Below are 26728 nucleotides of genomic sequence, written 5' to 3' on the forward strand. Positions count from 1 at the left end.
TAGGAACATTCACCTTGGTAGGAGATTCAAAACTCCTACAAAATTCACATTAGACTGCAAGATTGCACGGGTATAGCAAAATCAAATGCTAAGTATGTCACAAGCTTTCACCTTGAGGTTATCTAATGAGCTGTGTTGCCAGCATTTCACATCACTGTTGGCATTACATAATAAGTTTGATTCATTTGTGCAATGATCTCATGGACCGACTTCAGCACCACCTTTGAATTGAGACAATTGCTCTAGCATTTACATTTATTCATTTCGCAGACACTCTTATCCAAAGCAACTTACAAAATGAGGAAGGATACAACATAAGCAAATCATCTTAAGGAACATAAAATGTGCTGCAATACTAAGTATCAATTGTATTAGAAAAGTACGAGCCAAGTCAAATATAATGTATTTATGTATTTACTAAGAAAGATTGGAGTTGTGAAGGCTGTTCTACCATCAAGGGACAGTGAAGTCAGCAAAAGTGATTTGGTAACGTGTTGCTCATTTGCAAACCGCAGCCTTCAGATGGGAACGTAGTGCTGCATGAATGATTGTAGATAAACTGCTGCAAACCCAGTGACTGTTCTGTACCAGCATCAGAGCCTTGAACTTGATACCTGCAACAACTGATAGCCAGTGTAGAGAGACAAGGAGTGGTGTAGCATGCGTTCTCTTGGGTTAGTTTAAAACCAGGCGTGCTGCTGCATTCTGTATCATTTGCAGAGGCCTGATTGCACATGCAGGAAGGGCTAAAAGGGTATTACAGTAATCCAGTCTAGATTATTAGAAGAGACCGAACAAGGAGTTGTGTATCATGTCCAGAGGAAGGGTCTTATCTTCCTAATGTTCTAGAGTACAAATCTACATGATTGTTGCTGTTTTTGATATTTGGTCACTTAAGTTTAACTGGTCGTTGATCGTTACCCCCAAGTTTCTGACCATTTTGGATGATGTTATTGTGCTCAACAGCAAGATTGCCTGGAAAGATGAGGTGCAAGGACTTTGCAAGGTTGGGTTACGGTGGTGTTCCTTCATCCACACCGAGATGTCTGCCAGGCAGGCTGAAATCTTAGCAGTCACTATGGAGTCATCAGGCTGGAAAAGTCTAGCTGAATGTCATCGGCATAGCAGTTGTAAGGAAATGTGTGTATGATGGATCCCAATGATGTTGTGTATATAGAGAAAAGGAGTGGAGTGAGGTACCCCAGTAAGTAATTGATGTCAAATCCAGTCATTTTTATTGTAGAGCATATTAACCAACACATCGTTTCAAAGAAGCTTTACAGAAAATTATGTTGTAACAGAAAATGAAGCTGTAATGTATTCATTGTGCAGTTAAAATTAATAAAGTGATTGTGGATTATATCTTTAAGATATTATTTGCCATTAGACTCCCAGTGAGCAAGCAAAAGGTGACTGTGGCAAGAAACACAAAACACTATGTAGTCTATTCTTTGACCAAGATGATGCAGGCAGAGCTGTATCACAGTCCGGCTGGAAACTTTTAGCAATTCATTTTCTGGGAAGTCCAAGGTTCAGGCAGTGACCAAAGAAGTATCCCATGTTTTACAGTGTGACTTCGCATTAATGTGGCACTGTTCTGGGATTCAATCCAAGAAACACAAGTAAATACACTACCCTTGATCAAACTGTACTACCACTTTCAGACTTCCAAAACTCTCATTCATGAGGTTGCAGGTTCAAGTTGGTTTTGTATTAGTCCAGATGCATGTTCATCAGTTTATTCTCACCAGACACTTTATCAATCTATTTGAGGCCATTCGAAACAGACAAATTAAGCAATGTTCAAACAAGAATCTGTGTTGCCACACAGACAAGCTTGTGTGTCCAAATTATGAGGTGAAGCAACTTCTTCAATAAAGTTCAAAAATCAAGAACTGCACTGTGAGCAAATATAAAGAATGGCACTAAGGTAGGGGCTTTAATTTGAAAAGACCTTGGGCTAAAAAGGATGGAAATAAAATTAAAAAAAATTGCTGCTGTTGAACATTCATTTTAAAGGGCAATAAAAAAACAAATAAAAAAAAAAAAAACAGACAGATTGGTCAAATCATATATTACATTTATTAAATAATTTTTTGGACCACTGTTTCATCTTAGAGAAAATTATTTAACAAGTTTCATAAACAGAAAATATGATACAGACAGCAAGCAACACTGCAGGTGAACAATCATGATGAAAGTTTGACAGAACAAAAGCAGACCTGATTTGGAAATCTAAGACTTTACTATGAAAAATACTAGTTAAGCTCTAGATTTCACATAGATTCAGTGCTTTATATTAAAATCAATTAAAAAAAAATAAAAAACTTGGCACTGGCGCAGTCAATTGTGATCAAATAGCGAACGAAAGCTTTTGACTGGATTTTTCCAGTTATTTTCTCTGTATATTTCCCTTTTGTCTGATGCAGCTGAAATACTACTACAATACATAATGTCCCACAACTAACAGTTAAATGTTGTACAAACCCAAGATTTAAATTAATTTGCAAAAAATAAAAAACTAGTTAAGCTGTGATTTGAACATAAAACATGTCTACAAGCACTGCAATTCCATTACAAATCATGGCTGCACTCTAAAGAAACATTCTTTCTACATGACCTACACTTGACATCACAGCAAAAAAATAAAAACAAGATACTTCCCACAGTGTATTACTGTGGCTTCTCAAAACCTTTATTTGCAGGGATGCAAGTACATTAAAACATGCTGATTGTATATAATGGAGGGTTTGCTGACAAATGTAGAAGTGTAATTCTTAGTTGTCCCCAGAAATTTTACAACAATGCTGGTACTTTGCAATTACACATGAGTGTTTGCCATTTGGATAGTTACACAAAAGCTGGTGCTTTTACTGTATGACTTTAAGACCAGGTAACTCACACATACATACTTCTTGATATTAGATACTTCCTGGCCTACTTGATATTAGTGCATCACACAACTATCAAATTCATTGAAGATAATGTACAACATGCTGGAGACATCTATAATAACAAATCATAATTGAGTAGAAATTAAGAAAATAAATATTAGTTACACTCTAATTTGAAAATCTACACAATGTTTTCAATACAGTCAATGAAACGTTGCCAGTCTTCAAACATGAAAATCTACATCCAAAGTATTTACTTCAATACAATCATCAATATTATAAAAAAAAAAAAAATAATAAAATGTCATGGAATGATCATATACTTAAAACACTGACCTTTCATAATGATTATTGTATCATGTTAAAATAGAAAGTAAAAATGTCATCAAAAGATACCATATACTTAATACTTTAAATGTTTTAATTAATTCATTAATAAATATAATTAATATATATATATATATATATATATATATATATATATATATATATATATATATATAAACTTTTTTTGCAATTTATTTATATATCTGCATATATAAATATATATAAATAAATTGCAAAAAAAAAGTTTAAATGGGTCTGTAATTATAAAAGCATGATAATTCCAAAGCTGAAAAGTGGACATTTAAACTGGATTAGAAATAACATGTCAACCTAGAACAAGTAGTAAGCTGCCTTACTGATAATTGTGATTTTAGCGGCCTTAACATATAGACAAATTGTGCAGGGCACCACACACATACATTTCCTACAACAACAAAAAAATTAAGCAGCACTAATAATTAGTTCATAGTATCAGTAGTGGCATCATTATATAATTCTTCAATTATATACACTACAATTCTATACACATACATATGTAAATGGTATAATACACACAAAAGCAGTGTATTGACAGAATAGCCACAACTTCAAGTGATGAAACAACAAGGAACCCAAAAACCAACCAGATACAACTCCATAGGTTCTACTAACCAGATGTTACTCATGAGCTCATGCTGAGAACAAAGTGCATGACCAGGTTTTACTGTTCATAATTATCTTACCACATGAGAACTTGGATGGAGAAACCAGTGTACATTGATGACAAGCTGCTTTCTGAACACGATTTCCACATCCATCTCTATCCCTGATAGTGCTGATCGGTTCTGAACTCTGACTGTGTGATTCTATAAAAGACAAATTAAGTGATACTGGCTATCCTCCACACTTGGGAGTGTTTCTGAATCAATCCTCAATAGCATTGCCTTCATTACCGATAAATACACACACACATAAACACACTTACAGTTGTCTGTAGCAAACAAAGCAAAGGAAAATGGCTGTAACATTGCGCAATGGACTAACACACTCAAATCAAGGACAAGAAATACTCGCAGACACACGGTTACTTATACACAGATTCACAGATTACAAAAAATTCCTAAAATGTACTTCTAGAAATGGGCGGCTACAGTGGATGGTGGACTCTAATAATACATTCTACAACAATAGGGCCATTGTAATGGACACTTTCTTCAGTCTATCAACTGGCAAATTAAAAGTACATACAAAATCAAATCACAAACAATTCTTGCCTGACTAAAAGGTCTATTGGCATTAATGATGTTGGTATATCCTGAGAAAAAAGGGGCGAAAATATTATTTTATTTATTGTAAGTTATTGTAATAATTTTTTATTATCACCTAATCCCATAAACTCCAGCTCTGATATTATGTCCTAACCAGATGCGACACAATAACACGACAAGCGATGAAAGATATTTTTTCCATGTTAATCAGAGTTTTTGTCCTAACCAGTCACGACAGCACAAGCAACATATTGTGCTGATCGCTTGGTTTCTATTTCTGGGGCATTGCACTGGGAAGCCTCGCCCATTGGTCCAAAATCCCACTTCTCATAACTTTATATTACACATCAAATATGTTCTGATTGGCTGTGATTGTGCCATGTCGTACAGCAGTTTCACGTTCAGTGTGGACAGATAAATTGCTTATCGCTGGAATGGTATTGCATCGCGTTTGGTTAGGACACAGTTTTAGCCTGGGGCAAAATCCCGTCCCTTTATTGGTCACAGGAGCATTCCAGGTTTTCAATCACTCTGCTCAAACGAATGTTGAGAAGGCGGATCTGGGTGTCTAGGTGGTCAATCTTCTCCTCTAAAGTTCCAGATCCACCCCCTTTCCGCCAGTACGCTCCCACCGGTCCAGTCATGAAGTACACAGCCATGATGAAGCACAGCGGCAGCACCGCCTTTTCAGGGTCACCCTCGAACTTCTGCAGAATGTACAGGCACGAGAGAGCGAAAAGAGCCACACGTGCCAGCCAAAAGAAACGGCCAAACACAGCGTGGAGGATGTAAAAGAAGCCGCTCAGGAACAGGGACAGGAACCAGTAAGCTACCAGCAAGGCTGCCACCAAGAGGAGAGCACGAGCCGGAGAACTGGATATGGATGATGGGCTGAAGTAGTGAGTCAGGTTAGAGGCTGGAGAGAGAGAGAGAGAGAGAGAGAGAGAGAGAGAGAATGACAGATAGAGAGAGAACCAGAGGGAAAGATAGAAACACAGATTGGGGGAAACAGAGATATAAGCAGAGGAGGGAGAGTAATTAAGGAACTTTTAAGGACTTGTAATTGTTTTGCTATAGACACACACCACAGTAATTCACATGAGTAAATAAATAAATAAATAAATGAAGCAATTCTGATCCAGACTTACAGTCAATCCCCATAACATCCAGCAGATCCACCCAGAGTTTCCACAAGGTGTCCAATAATGAATCAACTCCATGAACAAACCTCTCTGTAGTCTTTGAAAAGAACTGCAAAAAATGTATGGAAGGATTTCAAGTAAATCTCACCAAAAATGACGGTCATATTTCTCCCCAAAATTACCACACACAAAAAACATTTGTATATAAAATTAAGCCTATTTTTAGGGCTGCAAATATTTTGTTGTTGTTGTTGTTGTTGTTGTTGTTGTTTTTGCATTGTGAGCTAAATTTAAAGGTGCATTCAGTAACTTTTTGTTTGTGTCATCTGGGACTTACTGCGACACCTAGTGGTGTGGATGTAGCATAATTCATTATCAACAGTTTTCAGTTACAGATGCCATTGTAGAAATTCACTATTCACAATCTGCCATGATTAATTTAATCCAATAGAGTGTCCAATAACAAGACGCTTTCTGAGATGGACCCCTTTCACAGACGTGTTATGACGTGTTTCCGGGTCCATTAAGAGAGTACTAACCCCCCCCCCCGAAAACCATTTTGGGCATGAACAACGAACCGAACCCTGCCCCCCCCCCCCCCCACACACACACACACCCCACCCCCCACACACCTATCATATCGCTTCAGAAGACTTGGACTAAACCACTGGAGTCTTATGGATTACTTTTATGCTGCCTTTACATGCTTTATGGAACTTCAAAGTTCAGGTCAGCATTCACATGCAATGAATGGGCCCACAGAGCTGATAAATTCTTAAAAAAAAAAAAAATTGTGTTCTGCAGAAGAAAGTCAGTCTTTTTTTTAACTTAAATATTCAGATTTAAATATACTCATAGTAGTACTGATTTGTAAAGCATTATATATTTTTTGTAAATGACTTACAAATAGAAGCTTAACCTACATCTTAAACTGGATGATGTAGTGGCCGACCTAGTGACCTACCTAGACAGTTGTCAGCATTTTTGAACACCATAGGACATTTGAACAGGGTTAAAACATTTTAGCATCAAACGCGCCTTTGATGATGCCCATATGATAGGCAGTTTACTAGATTTTGAAACAGCATTGACAGCTGGGGATCTCTGTAGGCCCTTATCAAATGCAACTTAAAATAAAATTAGATTATTGCATTTATATATATATATATATATTACACACACATATCTACCTTGTAGAGAGCCCTGATGTTCTCCTCTCCGAAGACATTGCTGAGGGTTTGGTAGAAGCCGCTGGCCGCCCTTCTGAAGCTGTTCTGGGTGCTGGTGTCTTTCTTGCTCCGCGCTGCTTCAGCCAGGAAGACACTAGCCAGAAGCACGCTCAAAACCACGGACATCCTCGCTCCTTTCATCTTCAAAGACGACCTGTAAACCGGCAATGTGCAACGGAGAATATGCTGGAAGGTACAGAGCTTACAATGGCCAGAATACAGTGATAGAATGTGCACGGAAAGAGATGCTCCAGAGAGACGGAGGAAGGAAGCTGCGCAGGATTATACTGTGAAGTAGTGCGACTTTAAGAGGTACCGGAAATACAAATATTATACATAAAAGACATCAAATTTACCTAATTGTTACGAAAAAAACATTGTAATTTATTTTGTCTGCACTTTTACAATAGTGGATTTGAAAATATTATGGATTAGCTAAGGTTTCTACCCAGAATAATACTTCTAAAACAAATATATAGATACATAAATGCAGTGTCACATATCTCATACTAATGTATGGGGATGCACTATTTTCAGACAATATAGGATACAAAACTTCAGTAAGCTTTATAAAATAGAGAGGTTCGTTATAAGAAAGTGGAGTTTAAAGGGATAGAAATGAAAATTCTCTCATCATTTACGCACACTCATGCCATCCCAGAAGAACACGAAGATTGTTTGAAGAATATCTCAGCTCTGTAGGTCCATACAATGAAAATTAATGGTGACCAAACCTTTTCAGCTCCAAAAAGCACAAAACAGTAACATAAAAGTAATCAATAACACTCCATCGGTTTAATCCATGTCTTCTGAAGGGATCTAATAGGTTTTGTGGTGAGAACAGGACAAAATGTAATGCCTTTTTCACTATACAAAGGCAGAGGCCAAGGGCAGAGAAACACCTTGGACAGGTGGCCAGCCCATCACAGAGCAACACACGCAGACATACACATTCACATTCTCACTCAGACCTATGCGCAATTTAGGGTCTCCAATTACCTTAACCAGCATGTCTTTTGGGCTGTGGGGAAAACTGGAGAACCCAGAGAAAACCCATGTGAACACGGGGAGAACATGCAAACTCTACACAGAAACACCCAGATGAGCCGGGACTTGAACTTGGGACCTTCTTGCTGTGAGGTGACAGTGCTATTGTCATTGTGAAACAACAATCATATTTTTGACTTCAACAACATCACTGCAGGTTATATAAAGATATATTTGTTTTTTATTAACAAAGTGCAATGAATAACAACAATTTTTGTAAACAAAACAAACTATTATTGAAATCCTTAAAATGGCATATAGGCTATATAATTATACATATGGTTTACATAATTTCTATTTATTTATAACAATTTCTGACATCATATACAGGCACTCAAGTGACACTAAAAAATGTTCTTAGTTGGGTTTAAAATATTTCAGGATGTTGTTACACTGGCTGTCTTTAGCAGTAGTCCTCTTGTCTCTGGCATTGGAGGTTTTGTGTGAGTGTTTTGTGGGGATTTTTAGAACAGACTTCTGTTGTCTCCACTCTCTCTGTAAGTCTCTCTGCACATCAACAGGAAGTTGAGAGAACACATAAGGGTCCACATTTGGAGGAACATCGGATTGAGGTGTTTGGGGTGTGGGAGGGTTACCACAGCATTCTGAGGCTTTACCATACTCAGAATTGACTTCTATGGAGGACTGGTGAGAGGAACATGTCTCGTTGAATCCACAATTTCTGTTACAAGTCAGTGCTGACTCACAAGATGCTGACGTTCTTGGCTGGCTGAAACTGAACACAGAGTGATCTGTGGGGTCAGAATATTTGGAAGATGGGCCAGCGGGTCTGTTGTAAAGCTGTACAGAGTCTTCATTTTGAAAGCTAGAAATCAGCTCCATCTGAATATGTTCAGGTAGGAGTTTGAATACTTCCGGATCAACATCTGGAGGCAGACTGGAACACACTTTTTCTACGAATACTTTGCAAGACTCTTTTGCGTTCATGTATGTAGCATCTGAGTTCTTTAAAACAGGCTTTCTAGGAAATATGAAAGGTTTTGGCCTGATTAGAGATTGCTCAGTCTGTGATTTTGGGGTTGAGGTCATCAATATGTGTTTTAATGGCATCATGCTGCTCCGTGTATTATCTTCTGTAGGCAAAACATCTGCCTGAGTGAACTGGGAACTTGCAAAAGACTCACAGAGATCAGGTTCCACCTGTAAACGCAAAAAAAAAAACAGCAACCCTACTGACTAGTTCTGTTTTCATGCTATCTCAATAATAGATGTACACTACATACATAAAAGATTAGCTGATTATGTCATCGTCAGTAAGCAAAACCAATCTGTTAATTTTTCATGATTAAAGGGATAGTTCACCCAAAAATGAAAATTCTCTCATTATTTACTCACTCATGCCATCCCAGATGTGCATGACTTTCTTTCTTTTGTTGAACACAAATAAAGAATTTTAGAAGACTATCTCAGCTCTGTAGGTCCGTACAGTGCAACTGAATGGTGATCAGACCTTTGTAGCTCCAAAAATCACATAAAGGAAGCATAACATTAATCCATAAGACTCCAGTGGTTAAATTAATATCTTCAGAATGTATATAATAGGGGTGAGAAATGTAATAATTTTTTTTACTCTAAATCTCCACTTTCACTTGCACATCTGAAAGTAAAAGTTAAAGTGGAGATTTATCTGTTTCTCTCCCATACCTTTTATATCACCACTGGAGTCGTATTGATTACTTTTGTTTCCTTTATGTGATTTTTAGAGCTAAAAAAGTTCTGATCACCATTCACTTGCATGGACCTACAGAGCTGAGATATTTTTTCAAAAAATCTTTGTTTGTGTTCTGCAGAAGAAAGAAAGTCATACATATCTGGGATGCAAGAGGGTGAGTAAATGATGAGAGAATTTTCATTTTTGGGTGAACTATTCCTTTAAAGACTGCCCAGACTAATCTGTTACTGCTGTATCATAAAGCAATTACACATTTTTTTTGTTTGATTAAGGTCAAGAATGGGAAATGAAAATCCCCTTCATACATTCTCACCTGCTGCTGAGATGACATTGGTACCATAGCAGGGGATTTCTGTGCAAAGAAAGAGACGATGGATCTCTTGCTGGAGCATTTGGCCTGCAGGTTACTGAAGCACACATTCAGTAGGGTCAAATGGAACGGCTCACGTAAGTCCACCACTTTATGAAAGAGCTTCATTGCCATTGAAAGTAACTGGGGCAGAGCCTCACTGCTTCCTAAGATAAAAAAAAAAAGATTAAGATTTAGATTAATCTAAATCATTGCAGCACAAACAGAAACACTTACAAAAAATAATTCATTTCCAAATCCGCTCATCTCGCTGCTGTTCATAGTTAATTTGTGAGACTTCTTAGGCTGCTTCATTGTCGTGTAAATCAAGGGTCTTCAACAGGGGGTCCACGGTGGTGCCGCAGCGGGTCTGCAAATTATTGTTTGATCCACCATTGGCACTTGTAATAATCAGCGATAGCTAGAGATATGTTTATTTTAATCCATCGACATGTTGAAGTTCCTTACACCTGCTTGCAAAACTTCTTTCTTTTTAAATTTCTAATCATTTTTAAGCTCATATTTGCGCAAACTGTTGTATTTAGTTATGAACTGATTGGAACGCTAAATAAGTGTGACGAAACTGAGATAGTCAGCAAAAGTGCACAGACCATTCATGCGCCCTTGCTCATCATGAGCCGCTCAAAGTGCAACACACATCAGGATCAGCAGAGGTGCAGTAGAGGGTCGTGTGAGTAAACGCATCTGCTTTGCGTTGATCATGTTGTGCGGTTGAGCAGCCTACAGTTTAATTTATTATCAGTTACCTTTTGCTTTCAGAACAATAGCCTACTTTATTTATGAAATATTTATGAAATTTTGACCAAAGAGTATTATGAAACTCTGAAGTAGTAATGCGGCCAGCTTTCGCAATGTCTCGTCCCTTCATCCCAGGGAATCAAGGTCACATGTCACCAGGTGTTCTCTTTTGATTCTGTTCACTCGACTTTGCTGAAAGCACTTTGGGGAACGATATCCCATCACGCCCCACTACGTGACATTACACTCCCAGAGTTATAACACTAAATATATACTGTATCAGGTTTTTCCGTTGGTGGGAGACAGTGGGTGCATACACTTCTGATGGCTCAGTAGTAGCCTTCGGCTGCACGGGAGCAGCGAGAGATGAATTCTTTGCTGGGCACTGACCGGTATTGTCGCATTTTTGTGGACTTGAAAGTTGCAGACCCCTGCTGTACATTATTTAATGATTATTTCAAAAGCTTTGTAATATAAACATCATAAAGTATGTACATACAATTATATGGTAGAATACCATACATGTTTTTATAGGCATAAAACACAACACTCAATTTTATATAATATGGACAGGGATACCAGCTAAATTAGATACCGAAAATTGTTGAAGACCCCTGCTGTAAATCAAACAAGAGTGTATTGGAGAAAAAGACTGCATAAGTGTACCACATGTGATCTTGAGCCCGGTGTGGTTGGGAATAGGACATTGTCTGCTCTCTCGGTTGAACCAGCGATTAGTGGCTGAGTATTTGCGAATCGTTAGTCTGAACGTGTGGGGCTGCCTGCCATCTTTATACATCCTAAAAAGAAACAGCAAATCAAAACAGAAAAACATAGTTTGACTGAGGCACGCACTATAAACATACCAAACAAAATGTAAATCCTGTATCTATTGTGCCCTTCACTTTGTCACTTTAGACTAATATTGTATAACATATGTATTCACCTCTCAGTAAGGCTGATGAGTAGATCTTCTATTTTCTTTGTGACTTCTGCTAGTGTAGAAATTTTCTTGAATGAGTCCTCATCGCTTAGAGACTGAAATATATCATGTAGCTTTTGTTTTATTGGAGTAGTACACTAACAAAAACAAAACATGATAATACCATTGTTTTTGACATGTAATATGGGAATAGCATTTTTTTTGGACATGTACCAAAGTACCTTGGAGTACCATGTAAATATAATTTACTGTACCTGCCTATCCTATTTAGGGACGCAGGGGTGTTGCAGCAAAACACCCTGAACAACCAATCATACTTACACTCTCTCGAACACCCATTGACAATTTTGAGTTTCCAATTCATCTGAACTGCATGTTTTTGGACTGTGGGGAAAACCTGAGCATCATGGTACATGAACTTGGTAATCATTCAGGACTATGCTTCTACCACCACAGTACGTTTTGGTAAGGGTAGGACCAACAAATCAGTAAAATAAACGAAAAGCTGAGATGGACAATACCTGAGGAGGACCTGCCGGTGTGACTGGAGAGTCGTCGTTGCCACAGGCGAGGTTCTGAATCCTTTTAGCCATCACTTCCCCGAACTCCTTCACTAGTTCAGGCAGAGGGAATAACTGCAGATCTTGCACACTGACCAGACCCAGAGCCTTCAGCTTCTCACCTGTCCTGTATCCAATTCCTTTCAACACAGACAATTCAGTAAAACACAGATCTTCCACAGTATGACATGTTTGCCATGGGTAGCAACAGAAAGAAGAAGAAAAAAAAAAAATCAATCTCAACTATTGTTGGTACATTTTCTTGCAAGAAAATGTTTGTGGCATGTGAGAATAGTTCTCCCAAAAACTAAAATTCTCTCATCATTTGCTCACCCTAATGCCATCCCTGATGTGTATGACTCTCTTTCTCGTGCTGAACACAAACAAAGATTTTTAGAAGAATATCTCTGCTCTGTAGGTCCAATTAATAGTAGTGAATGGTGACCAAAACTTTGAAGCTCCAAAAAGCACATAAAGGCAGCATAAAAGCAATCCATAAAGGCCCCCCGATATACTTTATATGAAATGGAAGAACAAACGTGTGTGATGTCCTTTTGAACCAAATCTGGCCAAAATGAAGGTTTTTTTGGTTTGTTTTTTTAGTGGTTCATAACAGCTCGCTTGGGATATGTGGGTGTGACGGATACTCCACCTACGTTGACACAAACATCTTTTACGGTTCATTTCATCACTCCAGTCCATCAAGGTCAGAAACAGGTAACAGGAAATAGGTAACAATAGCAACATGAGCTAGTGCAAACATACCCACATCTTTACGATTGTTCGTGTAGAGACTGAGGATTCAGAGATGGCCTGGAACACCTGGAAGGAAACTGCAATGAAGCTTGGTGTCGATGACCCAGAGTTATGCAAAGCCACATGGAGAAAAATCCAAGATAAATTTGGAACAGCAATGAAAAGGATGAGGGTCTAGAATGAGGCATTAAGCACCAAAGTACCCAGGCTGTTCTTGGAGATGTCCAAATAAAATTTTCAGCATCGACTAACTGTGTCCAACAAGCTATTTGTTTTTAAAAAGGTAAGCTAAAGTTATCCACATTATTGCCAACTACTGTTGCAAGTTAGAGCTAGCTTCCGTCATGTTTTGAACATACTGAATGTTTGTTGTAAACAGTAATCTATCTAACTGTTGGTAAATTAGACCTTGCTTATTGTTGTGTGTTGTTTTCAAGATAGCGCACATCACATAATTAAATGCCCCTCCAAAACACTGCCCCCAGTGGTCCGTGGCATCTGAATGCTCATAAACAGTATATCGCTGCATTGCTGTTTCGAACTTCTTTTTTCCCCTGAACGAGGAATGAAGAAGAACTTCCAGTGGTTTAATCCATGTCTTCTGAAGTGATCCAATTTGTTTTTGGTAAGATCAGACCAAAAAATAACTCCCTTTTTACTATAAATCTTGACATTATCAGTCTCCTTGTTGATCATGATTTCAAGCTTGATTACACTTCCTAGCACCATCTAGCGCTCTGTGCATGCGTCAAACACTAGGAAGTATAATCAAGCTTGAAATCATAATTGTGCCTAGAGACTGCAATGGCAAGATGTCCAGTGAAAAAGGAGTTACATTTTGGTCTGTTCTCACCCAAAAGCAATTGGATTGCTTCAGAAGACATGGATTAAAGCACAAGAGTCGTATGGATTAATTGTATGCTGCCTTTATGTACTTTTTGGAGCTTCAAAGTTTTGGTCACCACTTTCTTGCATTGTATGGAACTACAGAGCTGAGAAAAATCTCTATTTGTTTTCTGCAAATTAAAGAAAGTCATACTTATCTGGGATGGCATGAGGGTGAGTAAATAATGAGAGAATTTTCCTTTCAGGTCAGATATTCCTTTAACAGCTTACCAGGCACTCTACGCAGTCCTGTAAGGCTGCTCATGAGCTCTGCAGTGCTGTATGGAAGAAGTGTGGTCTGCTGGTTGGGTTTAAAGGTGCCTGACACCAGCTTGGCTAAGAGTTTGCTGTTAGCAATTCCAGCACAGCCAGTTAGTCCCAGTGTACTGAACATGGCCTGCCTGAGTTCAGCTGCTACCATAGAGCCGACAGCCAGACAAGCATTCTCCTCATCAATCACCACATCTGAAGCTGAGGAAAGAGTTCATCATTTAGCAGAAGCTTTCTTACCCAAAGTGGCTTGCAATACATTACTGTACAATACATTTAAAGCAACTAGAGTCATTTTGTAATCATAATCACAATTGTGATGAGGTGATCCCAGTAATTTCCCAGTTTACGAATCATCATGAATCCTACAATATTAGGTGTATTACCACTCAGCTACCACCAGAGGTCGGCCGATATATTGGTTTTACCGATTAATCGGTGCAGATAGTTGCGTTTTGGAACTATCGGTTATCTGCAAAATCCATATGACAATATTTACTTTATTATGTTTCTATTGCAATACATCGTAGATGACTGTAAGAGTTCATGTTTTGTTTCCCTTATGTGTTTGTGTGAGCTGGAAGCACATACTTTTTCAAAATAAGAGTCCCATGTATTTCAGCCTTCTTTTTTTATTTATTTTTGATTTTGTTTATTCACATCATAATTCCCATAGCTCCATTTATGTTATATCATAGTTTTCATGACTTTACTATTATTCTAAAATGTGATTTTTCTTTGTTTTTTTAGAGTAAAAAGTCCTGCATTATGCACCAAATCAAAAAACAAATTCTGGTAATTATTGTGATTCTGGTTGCACAACAAACGATATCTGGGATTTTATAAATTTTGGACATTTGTTGTCTCTATGCCTGTGCCCATCACAATATTGACAATAATTTTTTAATCAGCTGTTTAATCGGTTATATGCCTTTTCCATTACCATAGTTATGGGTACACAAAACATCCACTATCAGTCAACCTCTAGCTACCAGCACTGGTATAAAAACAATAAAATATGCTTGTGAGGCTCAAACTCACATTTGTGTTTGTATACGTGTCCGTTGAAGGAGAGATCTGAAATACAGGTCTCCTTCAGTCTTCTCTCCACCATTTCCGTAATATCCACAAAGTTCTCATCAAAGCCCAGTCTCTCCACCAGGGGGCAATATGACATCAGCAGTTCTAGTGCAAATAAAGTCAGTCAAAATCTAGTTTATAATCATTTAAATGTGCACTCATTAACTTTTAGCTCGTGTCATCTTGGACTTACAGTGGCACCTAGTGGTGTGGATGCAGCATCATTCAAAATTAATAGTTTTCAGTTACAGATGTAATTGTAGAAATTCACTATTCACAATCAGCTATGATTAATTTAATCCAAGAGTGAAAGTGTCCAATAACAACATGCTTACTGAGATTAAGTGAGTAGTATTCAGATGATCATGTGATTCTATAATGGCAGCCCCTATGAGGCTGCCCCTCCCACATGTAGTATTAAACAGCTTTTATAAGGTTACTGATAAGACTAGAATCCTCATCTCATGTAAGTGGCAATGATTTTATACAGATGTTTCAAAATTAATTAATTTCTTTAGGATTAAAGCTTTTTCAATGGGGAAAAAATGGCTACGCATACCTTTAAGTAGGAATATTTAACTTGTACTCCTATCCTGATGAATACTTAACTGAGAATTTAGCTTTATGCAAATACATAAAGCAAAATTACAATAAATATACAGCAGAGGGCTTCCATAATGTTCACATTCATGCATGACAGATCTTACCAGTAACTTTATAGGACATCTCTCTATAATGGGTGAGATCTTCTCCATTCACAAGCACCAGCTGCGGGCATTTCTCCACCGCATCAGTCACTGACATCAGCTTAGTCACACCAAGCTCTCTCGCAACATAATTACAAGTCACTATAATATATTTCTGCTGTATACCTAAAAAACAAAAGATGAAGTCAGAGATGAATATTAGGGTATGTTGGGTGTGTAATTATAAAAGGGGTTCTACTTTGATGAGCTTTTAAAGGGGTCATGACATGGGTTTTTTTATTGTATTATTATGTTCCCTTAGGTGCAATTATAGTATTAATATATTTTTTTTTAAGAAAAACTTTTAAAATCTAGTGATTTATGACCTTTTCCCACCCTGTTTCTCATCCTCTGATTCAAACAGTCTGTTTTGGGGGCGTTTTCCATTTAAGACTTCAGTGTTAACGCCCACTGTTATGATTGGCTAACGTCAGTGCCTATGTATCAATTATTGACGCCCCCAGCCAGAACAATATGCAAGTAAACTAAGTAAAAACACTGTGATTATTCATAATGAATGAAATTGCGCTTTAAAAAGTAGTTTAAAGTTTAAAATAGATTACTTACAGTTTGCGTCGTCGTTGTTCCCAGAATAGTCGGCACGGACTTATCTTTGAGCAACAGTTTTCTGGCAAAGCCAGCATCATATTGAGATTTGTTCTCAAAACAGTCATCCTTAAAATGTACAGAACAAACGCTTAAGTTAACACTGCCGTGACTGGGACGTCCGCAAAAAATAAACTGCATCCATTTTTCCCTGACGTCTGGATCTTTCGGCAGCTTATTCAGAGGTTTTGTTTGACCACAGCCAGGAACAGCACATCTGTGTGGCATCGTAATTTTCCTGTGCACAAGTAGTCTCTGTCAGAGCTCGCTGTCCATCGACTGAACACTTGTGAGGCGCACGGCGATACGAAATGAGCGTAGTTGTCTTGTGCTTATAGCGTAGTTATCTTGCGCTGGAGGCGGTCATATGCAAACGCTGGTACGTCACTTCTAACCGTCACGTCACTTCTAACCATGAATCCAGAACGAGCTGTATTTTGAGCTTGATTAAATAAATGATTCGTTTAGAATGGGGAGGACGTCTTAAAATATTAAACTTGCAGGACGTTTTAATGATACAAAGACCTCTTATATACCAAAAGATCAAGGCAAATTTGGTTTCTCATGTCATGACCCCTTTAAATATTGACTCTGATTGCATTTGTGTTGTTAGGTATTTTGTACAAATGTTTTTGCAACAAGACAAATTCCTTGTATAACTTATACTTGATAAATAAAATCTTATGTCTTCGAAGTCTACGGTATTATACCTAGAGGCTTGTTCCGCAGAGCTGGATTTCGGATCATCTCAACTTGTGCATAGAAGCAGTCTTGGTCAAAGTGTAGGATCACTCTATGAGAGATGGCTGGAACTCTGTTAGTGCATTCTGAAATGACAAGTCAATCAGGATTCAAATATTCAGCCAGAAGCTGGTCACCATGAGGCAGTCTATTCATCCTGCAGTAGTCTAGACAGCAGACTAAAGCTGCCATAAATAATGAACTGTACAGTTGAACTGCCTAATAAAACCACAGCTGAATAGGAGTACCTTAAACATTTTTTAATAAAGCTCATGCATTATTCTAAGATGAAAATATGTCTATAAATGATACATTACAACATAGTTATCCAGCTGTGAAGCCAATGCCCACCTGTTTCCAGCATGTCTGACTCTAAACTGCGATCCCACTCATTGTCTTCACCCTCGTCCATGTCCATCATTACTAGAACAACAACCAGAGACAGAGACGTGGATATGTAATTCACAGAAACAAAATTACACACCACTTGTTTTTATCAACAGCAAAAGCCGTCGCCACCTAGATCAAAACATAAACGTACTACTCATGTTCGTTTGCTGTCGTTTAACTGCCACCTATAGGACTGGAGCAACACAAACAACTGATATTTGTGTTAGTTTAGTTTGATAAGACAACTAACCTGGTGTATATTTAATAGATTCCTAAAAGAAAATCGTTTGTCGATTTGCTTGAATATGGAGTGATATAACGGACAAAACAAAAATACAAATATAAATAAGTATGTAATAAATAGACACAGTATCAAAAACTGCATTCATTCAATAAAATAAAATGAAACTGTAGAACAATTAGTTACATATTGGCACAACATGTATTTCTACATTTATAGACAAGAAAGATTACTATTTTCACCGATATGCATGGGGGCTTTTATTTTGATAAGTATCAAAACAAACATGCCTTATTGTTGCTGTCTTCACTAATCTAGTCGTGATTGTGCTACTGGAATTAATTTAGTATCAAAAGCGCATATTTCTGGAGGCTGCGTACACTCTCACACGTGGCTTAGACAGAAAAACACGAATTTGGCACATCAGTGACGGGTTATTACCCTCTATTCGGCTGTTTGACAGGAGGAAACAGTCAGTGGCTCTTCCTCAGCAGAGTGACTCACTGTGCGTCATAGAGCTGAAGATCAGCCCACTTGTACGTACGTACAGTCAATTCTCATTAAAGTCATGTCGTTTCGGAGGGCGGCCAGACTGGCGTTCGGGTTCGTCGGTGGTTCTGCGGTGCTAGTGTGCGCGGCGGTCGCGGCAGACAAGAACGGGTACTTCGGAGAGCGCTTCCGCCTCAGAGATACCTCAAATGCCGTGCATGCAGCACAACCTTCGGCATGGCCCACTGCGAACGGCTGGGATTATAACTGGGACAGGTAAGGGGTTATGTCTGCATTGTACATTAACTATTTAACCTAAAGTTTAATCGAAAATTATTTAAAATAAAATTTGAATTAAAGGAGTAAGGTGGTACCTTTCTCATAATTTCTCTCATCCCATGTGTATGCCTTTCTTTCATCTGAACACAAATTAAGATTTTCTGAAGAATATCTCTGTCAGCTCTGGACGTTCATTTAAATTGAATGGTGACCAAAACTTTGAAGCTCTAAAAAACACATAGAGGCTGTTTTAAAGTAATCCATATGACTTCAGTGGTGTAATCCATGCCTTCTTAAGCAATCCAATCGATTTTGGATAAGAACAGACCAAAGCTCTCCTTTTCCACTAAATCTTGACAGTCTCCATGGTGATCATGATTTCAAGCTCAATTATGTTTCTAAGCGCCATCTAGCGCTCTGTGCAAGCGCTAGAAAGTGTAAGATTAAGTCAAGTTTGAAATTATGATCCTCTCTTGAAACTGCAGTGGCATGATGTACAGTGAAAAAGGAGTTACATTTTGGTCTGTTCACACACAAAACTGACTGGATCGCTTCAGAAGACATAGATTAAACCACTGGAGTCTTATGGATTACCTTTATGCTGCTTTTTGTGCTTTTTGGAGCTTCAAAGTTCTGGCCACCATTCACTTGCATTGAATGGATCTAGATGAGTGAGATAATCTTTTAAAAATCTGTGTTTGTATTTTGCAGAAGAAAGAAAGTCCTACACATCTGGGATGGCATGAGGGTGAGTAAATGATGAGAGAAGTCAAAGTCCTTTTTGTGTGAAATATTCCTTTAATACCATGTTACTTTTATATGTATCATGGTATTAAGGATTTTCCAAATTCATGTACCAAGGTACTTTCATGCTACTTAAAAGAATACCATATTATTTGTCTGAAAAGCATGATATTGACATGGGACAGTCATCCTGAAGTAAATGGTGATAATTTGTGTATCACCCCATTTAATGTTTGAACCTATGAATCTTTGACTTAGAAACCCAGATATTTAACCAGTAAGCCTCAATACACCTAGAACTGAAAAGCATGTGGAACTGAAACAATTTGGGCTTAGACTTGGTTCATTGTCATTAATACAGTGCAGTGGTCGTAATTTATGTCACTGTGTCAATTGCTGCTGTCTGTCTGATCAGTCTTTTGTCCCTTTCAGACGTGACCCCTCCTCCATGGTAAATGGGAAGAGAAAGGAGAGTGCTGGTGACAACGGTAGTCCAGACACTGAGAACAACATACCCAAAGCCACACGTCACATCTTCCTCATCCGACACTGTCAGTACAATCTCAACGGGAACGGAGACAAAGAGAGGGTCCTCACTCCTTTAGGTACTGATCTCTTAGCATATTTTAAAGTAATAAAAGTACTGACCCACCACTGGTTTAGTCTACTCCTTTAGAGATGACGCTGAATAATATTGGGACAATAACCCACTAGTCTGTCATTAATTTGTGTGCTGTTTCTGTCTGTGCTGCAGGTCGTGAACAGGCTGAGCTGACGGGACAGAGATTGGCAGCTCTGGGACTAAAGCATGACCTGCTCATCCACTCGTCTATGACCAGAGCTACAGAGACAGCCAACATCATCAGCAAATACCTGCCAGGTACAGTTTCATTTTGAAGAGTTAAACCTTTGATTTCAACCTTTAATAATGTTTATGTTCTTCAGCTATATCACTGTGTGTTTGTTTCAGGGGTGGAGCTTGTGAGCTGTGATCTGCTGCGAGAGGGTGCACCCATAGAGCCAGTACCTCCCGTCAGCCACTGGAAACCTGAGGCTGTGGTCAGTACAACATTTATAGTTAACACGCATTTGAAGTCTTTTAGTCCCCTCTTCATGTGTTGTTTGCTTCTGGGTCTTAAGTTCATTTGTACCAATTAATGTTTTTGAGTTTCTGTTGATGGTCATAACAGAAGCATAGTTGAGGGTACAGTGATTCTGCTGGTGGACAATAACCCACAATAAAACCAGCCCAAATCTCTTTGAACATCAATCAGTCCATGTGGCAGTTTAATTCATCTTTACTGTTGGTGATCCTAAAGCCAGCTGTTAGTCTGTGTAATACAAAGGAGAGGTTTAGCAGAATGTCCAGACTGCTCTTTTCCATACAATGACAACGTACTGTTACAAAGACTAAAGCTCCAAAAAGGACAAAAACAGCACCATACAAGATTCTGTATTTCTTGATAATTATGTGTTTGCTCTAAAATGGCTCAAAACTGATTGTAACGGGTTAAGGATGGACAAGGAGGAGGTGGAAACCGGCAGAACAGTCAACATAAACTTTAATAACATAAACTCAAAGACACACACACAGCGGCTGCCTGTGTGTGTGTGTCTCTCTCCTCTTTCCCGGGTTGCAGCACCAATGTAACAAGTAAGGGATGGGCAAGGAGTCAACGTAACTTTAATTACGTAAATGAACTTACAAAAACATAAACACACGCACTCGCACACACACACACACACACACACACACACACACACAGTGCCCGCATGTGTCTCTCTCTCTCTCTCGAACTGGCGCTCCCGGCTTGTCTTTATCCCCCTCCTAGCTGATTACGACAAATCAGTGCATGTGTCGTCACAGTCCAGCAACACCCTCCTCCTCGTAACACTGAATTTTTCTTACTTTCTTTTTTAAATCAGAGGAACCTTAATTTCATCCAAATAGACATTGTAGCCAAGTAGATGACATTTTTAAAGGCATTGGATAAAAATCTATTTAAAAATAAAGGCATATTTCCTGCAGATGTTACCTAAATGAGCACAAGGGAGAATGAGATTGAATCATTTTTATTGATGTGCACTTTTATGTACAATGATACATGGTAGTTAAAAAAACATTATTTACTTGAATATATTTTTATTAAAACCCTTTTGGTGAATGAACAAGGTGTGCAAACACTACTTGACTATTTACTTAAACTTAGTTGAACATTGCATAATACCAAATTAATACTGTGGGACCCAAAGTTTTTTTTTTATGTCATATATTTCTGTACTATTTACTTCACCTTCACCTGGAGCTTTTATTTTGACACTGGAAGTGCAGTGTGTACTTAACAATGTTCTACATCTGGTAAACGCAGACATCACCTCCTCTGTTATATTGTGCAGCCTTTGTAGATTTGTATTTTACCTTGTATCAGTTACTGATGCTTGAATATGCAGTGCTTTTTTCTCACAGTGCATGTGAACTGCTCTAAATGCGCTAAAAAAAAACACATGCCCATGAGTGCCACGTGTGCACAGAACAACGTGCCACTGGTTTATTCTTAAGTGTGTACAGACTTTTTTTTCAGCCTTTAATCGCAGTCTTTTGCAGTCTAATAATCAAATATGACCATATCGCCATTTTAATGTTAGTTTGATTAATTGTGCAGCCCTAAAGGATTGTGAAATTAGTCTACTAAGCACATTTAAATCATTGCAATTATTCATGAAATTGCTTAATTTTATATTTTCATCCCGATCGTATCGTGAATATTCAATATATCGCCTAGCCCATCATATGACTCTATGCTATGTTCCAGGTCTCATTAAACATTAAACCTGCCAACTTTTGTTGAATGGAACAGAGCAGTCTGGACATTTTGCTAAACATCTCCTTAAATGAAATTATGACCTAATTTAAAAGTTTGGGTGAACTATTCTTTTAAATGCTGATGTTTGATGGAGAATGTTTAATGCTGATGTTTGAGTGTGGTTTGGTCATGGGGGCACTGTGGACTCCTGCCTCTTCTCACATGGATGGTTGTGAAACACTTGTGCCGGTTTCAGCAGTACCATGAGGACGGCGCACGGATCGAGGCAGCGTTCCGCCGCTACATCCACCGAGCTGACGCCAAACAGAAGGATGACAGCTACGAGATTATCGTCTGTCATGCAAATGTCATCCGCTATTTTGTGTGCAGGTTTGTGTTCGCATGCTACTCCGTGTATTCTTTTTATCTTGTTTTTTTTTCTTGATAAATGAAGACCAAAATGAAATCGTAAATGTTATTTTGCTTTTGTCACTTTGTGTTCTTTGCATGTGATTGCTAAAGCTGCATTCATTCCACAAATATGTGGAATTCGTGAAATCACTTTTTGCAACCACTTTTCTTTAGTGATGTTTGCTAACAAAAGTTTTTTTTACCCGTAAATGTTCTTCAGAAAACTTAAATCGAAAGTATTTTTTTATTATGGTAAATGGTCTACACTTTTATATTGAGTAACTTGGGAGCAACTTGGGGTTCAGTGTCTTGCCCAAGGACACTTCGGCATGTGGAGTCGTGTGGGCCGGGATTCGAACCACCAACCCTGCGATTATTGGCTGACCCGCTCTACCAACTGAGCCACAGCCGCCCCAAATTTGTATTATTATTTAAAAAAATGTTTCTCTCCAATTTGGAATGCCCAATTCACAATGCACTCCAAGTGCTTGAGGTGGTGTAGTGACTCTCCTCAATCCGGGTGGCGGAGGACGAATCTCAGTTGCCTCCGCGTCTGAGACCGTCAATCCGCGCATCTCATCACGTGTCTTGTTTGGCGCATTACCGCGGATACATGGCACGTGTGGAGGCTTCACGCTATTCTCTGTGGCATCCACGCACAATTTACCACGCACCCCATCGAGACTGAGAACCACATTTTAGCGACCATGTGGAGGTTACCCATTGTGACTCTACCCTCCCTAGCAACCGGGCCAATTTTGTTGCTTGGGAGACATGGCTGCAGAGTAGGTTATATATTTTTTTTTTTTTTAAGATATTATCCTAAAAGTCTTGAATTTGTGTGTGTGTGATGTATGTATGTGTATATACAGTGTGTGTGTGTGTGTATATATATATATATATATATATATATATATATATGCCTCCCAAACATATATATATATATATATATATATGGCCATGGGAGTTTGTGACTGCTGAACCATTTTTGTGTAGATTTAGCCACATGTTTTGGATCATTATCCTGCTGAAAGACCCAGTGATGACCCAGCTTCAGCTTTCTGGCAGAGGCCATCAGGTTTTTATTTAAAATGTCCTGGTAGTTCAAAGTGTTCATAATGCCATGCACCTTAACAAGGTTCCCAGGGCCTTTGGAAGAGAAACAGGCCCACAGCATCACAGATCCTCCACCATACTTCACGGTGGGCATGAGGTGCTTTTCGGCATACTCCTCTTTTGTTTTACGCCAGACACACTTAGAGTGTTTGTTGCCAAAAAGCTCAATCTTAGTCTCATCTGACCAAAGCACACGATCCCAGTTGAAGTCCCAGTGCCGCTTAGCAAACTCCAGACGTTTACGTTTGTGAGTGTTAGTGAGAAAAGGCTTTTTCCTTGCATGCCTCCCAAACAGCTTGTTGGCATGTAGAGAGCGTCTGATGGTTGTTTTGGAGACTTTGTGACCCCAAGATGCCACTCTTTGATGAAATTCTGTGACAGTGAGCTTAGGACTTTTTTTTACTTCTCTTACCATCCTCCTCACTGTGCGTTGTGGCAAGATAAACTTGGGACCTCTTCCAGCCTTGTTTGTCACTGTTCCAGTTGTCTTGTAGCCATTGCCTGACTTATGAAGGTCGACACACATCTGCCTTACTTGAATGGTGTGTTCTCTTGTCTTTGCCATGTTGACAAATGGGTAAGAGAATTAGGCCTCTGTGTCACGTCATATTTATACCCCAGGGAAACAGGAAGTCATGAATTACTAATTAAAAGTTCCTAGATACCCTGACCAACTTTAGCAACTACAGAAAAATATATTTAAAAAAAAAAATCAGTTAAATTTTTCAGCGGAATTGTTAGGGATGCCAATAATTGTGGGACACATGATTTCAAGTTTTTTTTTTTTTCTAAATGTGTGGTAATTTTTTTTTTACCGCCAAAGTAATGTACTTAAATAAAAGGTTGGATTTTTCTCTTTTTTTGCATTTGGGTTCTATGTTGTTTAAAAAAAAAAAGGAGAATTTTTAGAAGTCCTCGACCACATTTTAAACAGGGGTGCCAATAATTGTGGAGGGCACTGTGTGTGTGTGTATGTGTGTATATATATATATAATATATATATATATATATATATATATATATATATATATATATATCCAACCATAAGCAAATCAGATTTGCCCATTGTATAATCTGTTTTTTGTACATATTTTGTCTTATAAAAAGTGTTCTCCAAGACCATTAGAATAATTTAAACATTTCTGTACCAGGGCTTTGCAGTTTCCTCCAGAGGGCTGGCTGAGGATTGGCCTGAACAATGGCAGCATCACATGGCTGACAATTCGGCCCAGTGGCCGAGTGGCTCTCAGAGCTCTGGGAGACTCTGGCTTCATGCCTCCGGATAAACTCACTCGGACTTGACATCCTAAATCTAAACCATCATGGCCTCGTTACAGACTAGACTGAAAGATTAGTGGAATTGATAGCTGTCAGAGGTGCAAGCGTCACGAAATTTCTTATAATGGCTACTTAATTTTAGAAATACCTTTTTTAGAGTCACAAATTTCAATAATCTTAAGAATTTCATTGGGTTAGTTCATCCAAAAGTGAAAATTCAATTTCTTACCCTCATGTAACTCCAAATCTTTACGACCTTTTCTGTGAAAAGGATACATTTTCAGAATGTTAATGCTGCTCTTTTGTCCATAAATCAAAAGGGAATGGGGACTGAGGCTGTCAGTTACATTCAGCCTAGCATTTCCTTATGTGTCACATGGTTGAAAGTCATACAGGTTTAGAACAACATGAGGGTGAGTAAATAATGATAATTAAACATTTTAGGTGACAATTTCCTGAAAGGGATTGTGAATGAGTTTGATACCTCTGCCCACTGTCAGCGTTGCTATTTTTAAATAAGCAAGGAAAGAGATATTGATATGTCCTCTATTTGACAAGAACCCTCCTGTGCCATGCTTGCCATTTGTAACCGTGATGAAAAGGTTGTATTAACCAGCAAGTGTACTTTTTTATATGTTCAAAACAAGGTCTTTTTTCCAGGAGTTCCAGTAATGCAAACTCTGGAGGCCTTGTCTTGACAGTTGGTGTCATATACACTGTTTACGTGGATTTATGTTTATGAATGTTTTAAAAGAAGCGTGTGAATTTTTCTTCTGAATTGTGAGAATCATGCATTTGCATGAGGTCGATTACAACTCTGAAAATGTTTGTAGATTGTTGTTTGTGCACACAAAGAAAACCGGCAGTCAAGTTTTTTTCATTGAGTCGTTGAATAGTGTTTCGTTTTTTTTTTTTGTCAAATGATGGATAAGTGAATCTTATGAAGAAATTTCCAGGTCATATTTCACCCCAAAATCAAAAGGGAAGAAAAATAAATTATATTTAGCATAAGAAATAAATTTTAGTTTGAATTGCAACAGTATTTTCATGACAAATAAGCACATTTTACCCAATTCTCAGGATCATACTTTAATTTGGGAAAATAATTATATGTATTTTATCCAGTTTTCAACTGTCCAGTTCTTGTGAGCCTGTGTCCACTGCAACCCGACGTGGTCTTCTGCAGTTGTAGCCCACCCACCTCAAGGGGCAACATGTTGAGAGATGTTATTCTGCTCACTAGAATTGGACAGAATGGTTATCCAAGTTACCGTAGCCTTTTTGACAGTTTGAACCTCCCTGTTGACCTCTCTCGTCATCAAGGACACATAACTGATGCTCACTGGATGTTTTTTGGTTTTGGCACCATTCTGAGGTTGTGAATGAAAATCCCAGGAGATCAGCAGTTATAGAAATACTCAAACCAGCCCGTCTGGCACCAACAATCATGCCAAGGCTGAAATCACTGAGATCACTTTTTGTTTTTCCATTCTGATGGTTGATGTGAACATTAACTGAAGCTCCTGACCAGTATCTGCATTATTTTATACATTGCACTGCTGCCACATGATTGGCTATTTAGATAATTGCATGAATATGTACAGGTGTATCTAATCAATTGCTCCGTGAGTGTTTTATTTATATTTATATATATATATTTATAATATTGTATTCAACAAACCATTTTTTTTTTTGGGGGGCA

The 26728-nt window shown here is 38.3% G+C and overlaps 3 protein-coding genes across 6 annotated transcripts; 1 reads left to right on the forward strand and 2 right to left on the reverse strand.

Moving 5' to 3' along the window:
• Window positions 1-3477: 3477 nt before the first annotated feature.
• Window positions 3478-7112, reverse strand: LOC127643042 (BRI3-binding protein-like). Its single transcript, XM_052125574.1, has 3 exons — window positions 6801-7112; window positions 5617-5719; window positions 3478-5384 (listed from the first exon to the last, which is right to left on the reverse strand). Exons 1-3 carry the CDS (start codon window positions 6978-6980, stop codon window positions 4963-4965), a joined length of 705 nt encoding a protein of 234 aa, XP_051981534.1. The 5' UTR covers window positions 6981-7112; the 3' UTR covers window positions 3478-4962.
• A 976-nt stretch (window positions 7113-8088) lies between these two features.
• poli (polymerase (DNA directed) iota) lies at window positions 8089-18436 on the reverse strand. 3 transcript variants are annotated; one of them, XM_052125830.1, is made up of 11 exons: window positions 18347-18436; window positions 17626-17697; window positions 17244-17360; window positions 15889-16053; window positions 15143-15286; window positions 14063-14302; window positions 12152-12330; window positions 11634-11725; window positions 11354-11487; window positions 9893-10095; window positions 8089-9047 (listed from the first exon to the last, which is right to left on the reverse strand). In XM_052125830.1, the coding sequence occupies exons 2-11, from the start codon at window positions 17693-17695 to the stop codon at window positions 8244-8246; spliced, it is 2148 nt and encodes a 715-aa protein (XP_051981790.1). In that variant the 5' UTR covers window positions 17696-17697; window positions 18347-18436; the 3' UTR covers window positions 8089-8243. The 3 variants fall into 3 exon arrangements, with proteins under 3 accessions (XP_051981790.1, XP_051981789.1, XP_051981791.1); XM_052125829.1 differs by lacking the exon at window positions 18347-18436 and having other exon boundaries at window positions 17626-17799; XM_052125831.1 differs by lacking the exon at window positions 18347-18436 and having other exon boundaries at window positions 8818-9047; window positions 9885-10095; window positions 17626-17799.
• On the forward strand, window positions 18219-26702 carry pgam5 (PGAM family member 5, serine/threonine protein phosphatase, mitochondrial). 2 transcript variants are annotated; one of them, XM_052125832.1, is made up of 6 exons: window positions 18219-18670; window positions 19850-20022; window positions 20172-20297; window positions 20388-20476; window positions 22478-22611; window positions 24900-26702. In XM_052125832.1, exons 1-6 carry the CDS (start codon window positions 18474-18476, stop codon window positions 25048-25050), a joined length of 870 nt encoding a protein of 289 aa, XP_051981792.1. In that variant the 5' UTR covers window positions 18219-18473; the 3' UTR covers window positions 25051-26702. The 2 variants fall into 2 exon arrangements, with proteins under 2 accessions (XP_051981792.1, XP_051981793.1); XM_052125833.1 differs by having other exon boundaries at window positions 22481-22611.
• The last annotated feature ends 26 nt before the right edge of the window (window positions 26703-26728 follow it).

Source organism: Xyrauchen texanus, chromosome 4 (genome assembly GCF_025860055.1).
Source record: "Xyrauchen texanus isolate HMW12.3.18 chromosome 4, RBS_HiC_50CHRs, whole genome shotgun sequence".
Taxonomy (NCBI): domain Eukaryota; kingdom Metazoa; phylum Chordata; class Actinopteri; order Cypriniformes; family Catostomidae; genus Xyrauchen; species Xyrauchen texanus.